This window comes from Syzygium oleosum, unplaced genomic scaffold, assembly GCF_021117445.2.
Source record: "Syzygium oleosum isolate NSW1041296 unplaced genomic scaffold, Sole_v2.1 Sole_v2.07, whole genome shotgun sequence".
NCBI classification, from domain to species: Eukaryota; Viridiplantae; Streptophyta; class Magnoliopsida; order Myrtales; family Myrtaceae; genus Syzygium; species Syzygium oleosum.
The window spans coordinates 6,128,276-6,136,356 of record NW_026607491.1 but is presented as its reverse complement, the minus strand read 5'-3'; the positions used below and the strand labels follow the sequence as shown (position 1 = coordinate 6,136,356).

The 8,081-nt window shown below is 42.7% G+C and overlaps 1 protein-coding gene across 1 annotated transcript; it reads left to right on the top strand.

Annotated features, from left to right (window-relative positions):
- The first annotated feature begins 854 nt into the window (after positions 1-854).
- On the top strand, positions 855-6,785 carry LOC115676335 (linoleate 13S-lipoxygenase 2-1, chloroplastic-like). Its single transcript, XM_030599216.2, has 9 exons — positions 855-1,316; positions 2,514-2,782; positions 3,523-3,775; positions 3,930-4,250; positions 4,388-4,473; positions 4,642-4,752; positions 4,901-5,205; positions 5,430-5,696; positions 5,849-6,785. The coding sequence occupies exons 1-9, from the start codon at positions 965-967 to the stop codon at positions 6,606-6,608; spliced, it is 2,724 nt and encodes a 907-aa protein (XP_030455076.2). The 5' UTR covers positions 855-964; the 3' UTR covers positions 6,609-6,785.
- Positions 6,786-8,081: the final 1,296 nt, after the last annotated feature.

The following is an 8,081-nucleotide window of genomic DNA, read 5'->3' as shown; positions in this document are numbered from 1 at the left end:
GTCCACTTCTAAAATTCTCAACTACTAGTCTTATTCTCAACCACAAGTAGAGCCAGTCAAGTAATTTGACTCTTATATAAGAATCTATAGATGGAAACCCTATCGATATCACGACCCAAAAAATACACAAAAATGGTCTAGATTCATGCCAAGACAAAAAAAAAAAGGTTTGTGCAAAAAAACCTAGATTTGTGAGGGTGAGACAACAAAGCTTTACACAATGTCGTAAATTATAACACATACCTAAAAATTGCACTAAGCAACCTGAGAGCGATGATCCTCATTAACTCGGCCTCCCAGTTTTGCAATGAATACATGACAACGTTTAATAAGCGCAATAACACATATTGTGTCAAGATAACCAATAATCGAAGACAAGCAATGATTCAAGAACGTAAGTGCTCTCACATCAAAGATTTATAACAAGCAGAGCACGAGGTACGACCTCAACTAAGATAATGAGCCGATTAATACTCTTCCAAACATAAGAAGAAGAAATATGCCCCAATGATTTAATAGGTGGACTAGTAGTTGGTGGGTCGGGTCAAGTACCGATGAAGTGTTCCGCATGGATCCAACACGAACTTTTCGTTCACATATATTTTTTGATTTTTCCAAGCCTTTGAAATAGCTTTGCCCGAATAGCGTACGGCCACATAAAGTCAAAATTCAAACGAATACAAGTTTAGTCCGCCGCCATATCTCCTCCTCTGTTACCATTCCGTGTTTCAATTTCACTTGCCGTGTACATGCATTTAGGGCAAAACAAAGCCCAGAAAAAAGAATAATAATAAAGCACATGCCATACTTTTCTTCCTCCTCTCCCTCTATAAAAACCACCAGACCAACTCTCCAAAACCCCATCATCATTCATAAGTCTCGATAACCATTGTCTTAAGCAATTGTTGTCGACACCATTCTCTCTTTCAAGAACACACCTGAAACGATCACCGCCGCCATCATCATGTTCAAGCCGCAGCATCATCAATCCCCATCTGCCTCACCAACCTTGGTCCCATCAAGCAAGCCATCTAGCCAAGGCAATGGCGAGATCGCAATTTTACCCGTGCAGTCCTCACTTGCACTCCAAAAGAGCCCTAGAGGCGCTCGAGTGGGGGTTGTATCGAGTAAGATCACAGCGGTTGCCAGCCCGAGCGCTATCGATAAGTCGCTGTCGGTCAAAGTGATAGTGACCGTGAAACCCAGCGCTGGTGGGTTCTTCTCGGAACTTGGGATAACCGGAGGGCTCGATAAGATTACTGATTTGATGGGGAAAACACTCCTCTTGGAGCTTGTTAGTACAGAGCTCGACCCCAGTAAGTATTGAGCATTCAGTTTTGAGCTTGAAATTGTTAAACACAACTTGTAACAGAAAGCAGAGGGAGAAATAGATTGAATTTGGTTGAAACATATTCTTCTACATTTTGAAAATTTTGCCATGTTCACAATTTGACTTTTATTTGAAGTGAAACATTTTAAGTTTTTCAAAGTTCAAAATAAAAAAAAAGCGATATTCAGAATTATATATGAATGTTTACCAATTTTTTGAAGACTAAAATAGCTATTTTTAGGTTTGGAGAAAAAGTCACTGAAGTACATAAGTTGTTTATGACTTGCAACAAACAAGGATGCTTGATTGTTTAATTAACATCCATTCCCTAAATAAATTTTCTGTAGACGTAGGTTTGTACGAAAAGATCTGATGCATGTTATCCAATTTAGTACTTTATGTGAGATATAACATGTTGATGAACCCACCTGCGCATGGCCGAGTTGGTGGGCGCTTTCCTTCTCTCAGAGAGGTTCTGGGTTCGAATCCCCGCTCGGTTCCGTAATTTAAGTGGGGGGCCCTGGCGGTGGGTTGCTGGGCTAGTCTCCCCCGGGGTATAGGCGCCCCGATTACCTGTGCGGGCTCGTCCCCGGGGAATGGTGACGGATCCTCGGTTACCAAAAAAAAAAAAAACATGTTGATGAAGGTGTAATTTTCTTGTCTTGTTAGTAAGCGACAATACTAGTGTGTGTGTGTGTATTTGTTTGGTTAATTGCCTGTGTCAAAATAATGAGAAAATCAGTCACTTAACCTGTGCGCATGTTTGAACTACATACATCAAAAGAATTAACTCACCGTTCAATAGGTCACACATCTTGGAGTTAGAGATCATGATCTTTGCCAGAAAAAGAAATATTTGCAAGTACCGCACAGGATATACGTTGAAAATACAAATAAAATTGACAATAACAGCATGATTTTCCCCCATATTTATCATGGTTCAGTCCAAAAGAAGATTCCATGGTTCAGTCCAAAAGAAGATTCCAAGGCATAATATAGACCATATGGATTTTAATCCTTACCCTTGTCATGGCTTAATTTCAGCTTCCTAGCACCAGGTCTTAGCCCTCCCATGGTGTGCGAGAGCCAACTATAATTTCGTTCCTGTTAAGATATTCAAACTATTGATCTCTTGTGTCTGCGATGTTGAAGATTTAAATAGAATGCTGAACTTCATTTACAGAGACGGGACAAGAGAAGGGGACAATCAAAGGGTACGCGCACAGGATGATGAGCCAGAACGAGGAGGTGACGTACGAGTGCAAGTTCGAGGTCAAAGAGGAGTTTGGGGAGGTCGGGGCGATTCTCGTGGAGAATGAGCACCACAAGGAGATGTACCTCAAGGATATCGTCCTCGACGGGTTCGTGGACGGTCCTCTTAGCATCGCATGCAACTCATGGGTTCACTCCAAGCACGATGACCCACAAAAGAGGGTCTTCTTCACCAATAAGGTTAGATCATAACGATAGCGAGATAGCTTCCTATCTAGGTTTTCTCTCATTTTTCTTGAGGCTATTACACATATCAAAAGATCAAGACCATTTAGGGTTATGACTTATATAGATAGTATGCATATGTGTTTACTCGAAAATTAGGATTTTTATATAAACATATATTTGTGTTGACGCACTGAAGGGCACTTAAGAGAAGAGGATTATAAAAAAACGAGAGCGTTTGTGCAGATAAAAAGTGAATCAATTAGCTTACGTGTCATGAAATGCAAGTTTAATTGCGATTTATTAGCTATAATCTCCAAACAGAAGTGTACCCAACATTTTTTTAAGGGTTACTTCCTTTTGAGGAGAGAAACATAGTACAACTCTCACGTGTTATATAGTCTTGAATTGACCCAAAAGCGACCGGTGAAACTAAGGTTCGATGCATGTGAATGAAAAGCGTCTATCTTTATACAAATCTTTTGACTCTCTCGCCCTCACGTTGTCCTTTAAAGCACGTGTAACCGGTGCCCTATCGTCCGGGGTAAATAAATTCAAAGCTGGTCTATCATTGTCCTTACATGGATTGCGCATTAATTTCATGGGACTTGATTTTCACACCAAAACTTGAAAATCAAATTAATCAGGAAATTTATTAGAGAGATAGTGGATTATCACTACTCAAATTTTGAGCATTACTTAGATAGATTTAATTTGGAGCTTGATGGTTTTCGTTGCACTTTACTGCGGAGCAGTGTTATTTACCGACAGAAACGCCGAGCGGGCTAAGGAGACTGAGAGAGGAGGAGCTGACAATCCTGCGAGGGAACGGCCAAGGCGAGAGAAAGTCATATGAGAGGGTATACGATTACGATGTGTACAATGACCTTGGGAATCCAGACAGCGATGCAGATAAGAGCGACGCGGATAAGAAGAGACCGGTGCTCGGTGGTACAGAGCTTCCCTACCCTAGACGATGCCGAACTGGGCGCCCTCGGAGCAAGAACGGTGAGTCGTATAAAATCAGCCTCATGCAGGCACAACCCTTTTAGCAATTGGAAAATGGAACTTTTTTATTCTTCTCTCGTAAAGTCATAGTCACAAAAACATCAGCCATTCGTCCTAACGAACAAATTAAACATTCACATGTAATATCAAGCAGATCCACAGTCGGAATCGAGGAGCGGGAGCATATACGTGCCTCGAGATGAACAGTTCTCGACGATAAAGAACTTGACGTTCTCGGAGAAGACGGTGTACTCGGTGGTGCACGCGCTGGTGCCGTCGCTGGAGACGGCAATAATCGACTCCGACCTGGGGTTCCCCTACTTCACCGCCATCGATGAGCTCTTCAACGAAGGCGTCAACTTGCCCCCGTTGCAGAAGCAAGGATTCCTCAAGGACGCCTTCCCTCGGCTTCTCAAGACCGTCACCGATGCCTCCCAAGATGTCTTGCGCTTCGAAACACCTGAAACCATGAACCGTAAGCAAACTCTCTTTCCCTCTCCCTCTCTCTTTAGTTAGATTCTATGTGCTTATTCAAGCATGTTTGGACAGCTGTTTCCCATAAATTTCTACGGTATCTTCGATTTAATTAGCCGTGTTGTTTGCACTCCGCAGGAGACAGATTCTTTTGGTTTAGTGACGAAGAATTTGCTCGTCAAACCCTAGCGGGAATTAACCCCTACGCGATCCAGTTGGTCACGGTAATAATTATATGTATCTGTACACATTTCAACTATATAATTTGCTCACATATAATTAATCTATTTTGATGATGATTAATTTCCATTGAAGACTAAAATTATTTGACATCACCACCATGTTGGGTATATGCTTTCTGTACATAAAGTGGTGCTAAAATATTTACTCAGGAATGGCCCTTGAGGAGCGAGCTCGACCCTAGGATCTACGGTCTGCCCGAATCGGCCATCACTGCAGAGATCATCGAAAGGGAAATCAAAGGTTTCATGACATTCAACGAGGTACGAGGATACTCCTAGTATGAAATATCACCTAAAACAACCTATCCGCACTCTAGGGTTGAGCATAAACCTAAATCCTACTGCCCCAATTACTGGAATTTGATCCGAACCCGACCTTTCCGGTTCGGTTCAATTCAATTTTGTGCAGGCCATAAAGCAAAAGAAGCTGTTCATGCTGGACTACCACGACCTGTTCCTACCGTATGTGAACAAAGTGAGACAGCTCAAGGGGACAACCCTGTACGGGTCAAGGACACTCTTCTTCTTGACCCCAGATGAGACGTTGAAACCGCTCGCCATTGAGCTCACCCGGCCGCCGACTGACGACGGGAAGCCACAATGGAAGCAGGTGTTCACCCCGTTCTGCCACTCAACTAGCATGTGGCTCTGGCGGCTTGCCAAGGCCCATGTCCTCGCCCACGACTCTGGATATCACCAGCTCGTCAGTCACTGGTAACAAAATAAGCTGATCATCACTTATCGACAAGCAAAAAAAATCATTGATCTATTACATAGAAGTATACTAGTAACAAAGCATTGTGAGATCTGAGTATGGAAAAAAGAAAAATTTTGCAATGAAATGATTTGCGTGTAAAATGTGATATTATTTCAAGAAGTACCTATTTGCATAAACGCGGACGGGGTAATTGATGTTTCTCCGGTTTTGATCATCGCAGGTTGCGGACTCATTGTGCCACGGAACCCTACATAATAGCAGCAAATCGGCAACTGAGCGAGATGCACCCAATATACAAGTTGTTGCACCCGCACTTCCGGTACACGATGGAGATCAATGCGCTGGCTCGCGGGTATCTCATCAACGGCGACGGCATCATCGAGACCACCTTCTCTCCTGGCAAGTATTCCATGGAGCTCAGCGCTGTCGCCTATGACAAGCAGTGGCAATTCGACTTACAAGGCTTGCCCAATGACTTGATTAGCAGGTATTGCACATCAACTGATTAGTTTTTTCCTTTTCAAGATTAGGGAAAGAGAAATATATAAAAATAGTTGACACATGAGTGTTTAGAACAAGCTAGTTTTTTACAGAAACCGAATAAGTCATCGCTTTCTTAATCGTGTCAATACTTACCAGGGGGTTGGCAGTGGAGGACCCGACGGCACCACACGGCCTTAAGCTAGCGATCGAGGACTACCCCTTCGCTAACGACGGCCTCCTCTTGTGGGACACCATCAAGGAGTGGGTCACCAACTACGTCAACCACTACTACACCAACTCGAGCCGCATTGCGTCAGACAAGGAGCTGCAATCCTGGTGGACCGAGATCCGGACTGTCGGCCACGGCGACAAGAAAGACTCCCCTGGGTGGCCCGACCTCAAGACCCCGTCCGACCTCATACACATTATCACCACCATGGTCTGGGTGGCCTCCGGCCACCACGCTGCCGTCAACTTCGGCCAGTACACCTACGCCGGCTACTTCCCGAACCGGCCCACCATTGCCCGAACCAAGATGCCCGTCGAGGACCCGACGGAAGAAGAACTCAAGAGGTTCTGGGACAAGCCTGAGGGCACGCTCCTCACATGCTTCCCGTCGCAGATACAGGCGACGAAGGTGATGGCAATCCTCGATGTGTTGTCAAACCACTCGCCGGACGAGGAGTACCTGGGACAAAATCCGGAACCGGCGTGGAAAGAGGAGCCTGTGATAAAGGCGGCGTTCGAGAGGTTCAGCGGGAGGCTGAAGGAGCTTGAGGGCATTATCGACGCGAGGAATGCCGACCAAAGGTTTAAGAATCGGAACGGAGCCGGGATCGTGCCGTATGAACTCTTGAAGCCGTTCTCTGAGGCCGGCGTGACAGGGAAGGGAGTTCCATACAGCATTTCCATTTGAGAAAACGACATTTCGTGGTGGTGGCAATGGTGTTTGCAGATAAAAACACCTGCAAACACCTTTCTTTTTATTTTGTAGAATAAGAGGAGTGTGGATATCCCGATGATAATGTAATCATCCTAATTTGTGTGCACATTAATTCAATTTCACGATCTAATTTGTCATTTGTTACCAATATCTAATGGAATTATGAATAAGGATTAATTTCAATTCTAGTCCTCTATGAATTGCAAAACAATAATAATAATAAGTGACGATGTGCATAAAACATAATGTTTACTACACGTATCTTCTTCATAAATACCATCTTCCACTATTGTTGCATAACTAATGCAGAATCTAAAAACTTGAGTGAATGGCCAGTTCGATAGATTTGCTAAACATGCTACTTACCCACAAGTGAGAGACTGGGCCATGCACTTCCAGCAATCAAATCGATGAGGGTAAAAAATATAAATAGATTAGAAGGAGTTATTATCGCCAGAATCGCGTGGACGTAAGTCTAACTCACATGTGCTCTTAGATCACGTTGTGAGTTGGGCTCATATACTCCAAATTTATCTAACATGTATTTTTCGGCTAGATGGGTTAGAAATGAACAACTTTATATCGGTCCGAAAAGCCCAAATCAATTAGAGGTGACCTCGTTCTTTTAAGATTGCACCATCCTTATTTTGATCATAGAGTACCACAGTCTGCTTTTTTCAGGAGATTTAAGGAAAGAGCAAACTTGATCTGAACCTAAGAGGAACTTCATAAATTCAAACCGAGGGTTACATGTTCTGAAGTCCAAGTTCCAATTTCTGAATTCAAAATATCGAGTATGACCAAATCGAAGAACGATCTTCGGCTTAGCTATCACTTATTTCTCACGTACCGCGTCACATGTAGCATATCAATTGTACCTAAATTTTGTTATGCCACGTGGAGGTCAGAGGCTATCGACTAGAGTTTGACAACTGTGATAGGAAGGCAATGACTCAAATCAGGAAAAAATTATCAAAAAAGTCCTAAACATATTATATTTGTGCTAATTCAATTCTAAACCTTTCAATTTGGTCAATTTAATCCTAACAATTTGACGATTTGCCGATTTAGTCCTAGACCTTTCAATTGCAACAATTTAGTCCTAAATCTTTTGACGATTTGCCAATTTAGTCCTCAATCTTTCAATGATTTACTAATTTAATCATTCCGACTCATTTTGACTGGAAATTGCTGACTTGGCAATCTATTCAACGCCAGTCATCTTTCGTGGCATGGTCGATGTTGGACGGCCAATGCTAACATGGAAAATTGTCAAAAAAATAAAAAAGGAAAAGAAAAGAAAAGAAAAGAAAAGAAATTCAAAAAGTTAAAAAATTATAAAATTTGTCTACGTCGGTGTCAATGATGCCACGTAGTGGTAGCCGGTGTTGACTAGATCACCACATCAGTGATTTTCAGTTAAAATTAGCTAGAATGACCAAATTG

What these genes read in the sequence shown, in the direction of transcription:
- LOC115676335 (XM_030599216.2), top strand. Translation starts at nt 965, where the DNA reads ATGTTCAAGCCGCAGCATCATCAATCCCCATCTGCCTCACCAACCTTG. An exon ending in AACACCTGAAACCATGAACC is followed by an intron (nt 4,251 to 4,387) that starts GTAAGCAAACTC and finishes TGCACTCCGCAG; the next exon opens with GAGACAGATTCTTTTGGTTT. An exon ending in GTTTCATGACATTCAACGAG is followed by an intron (nt 4,753 to 4,900) that starts GTACGAGGATAC and finishes AATTTTGTGCAG; the next exon opens with GCCATAAAGCAAAAGAAGCT.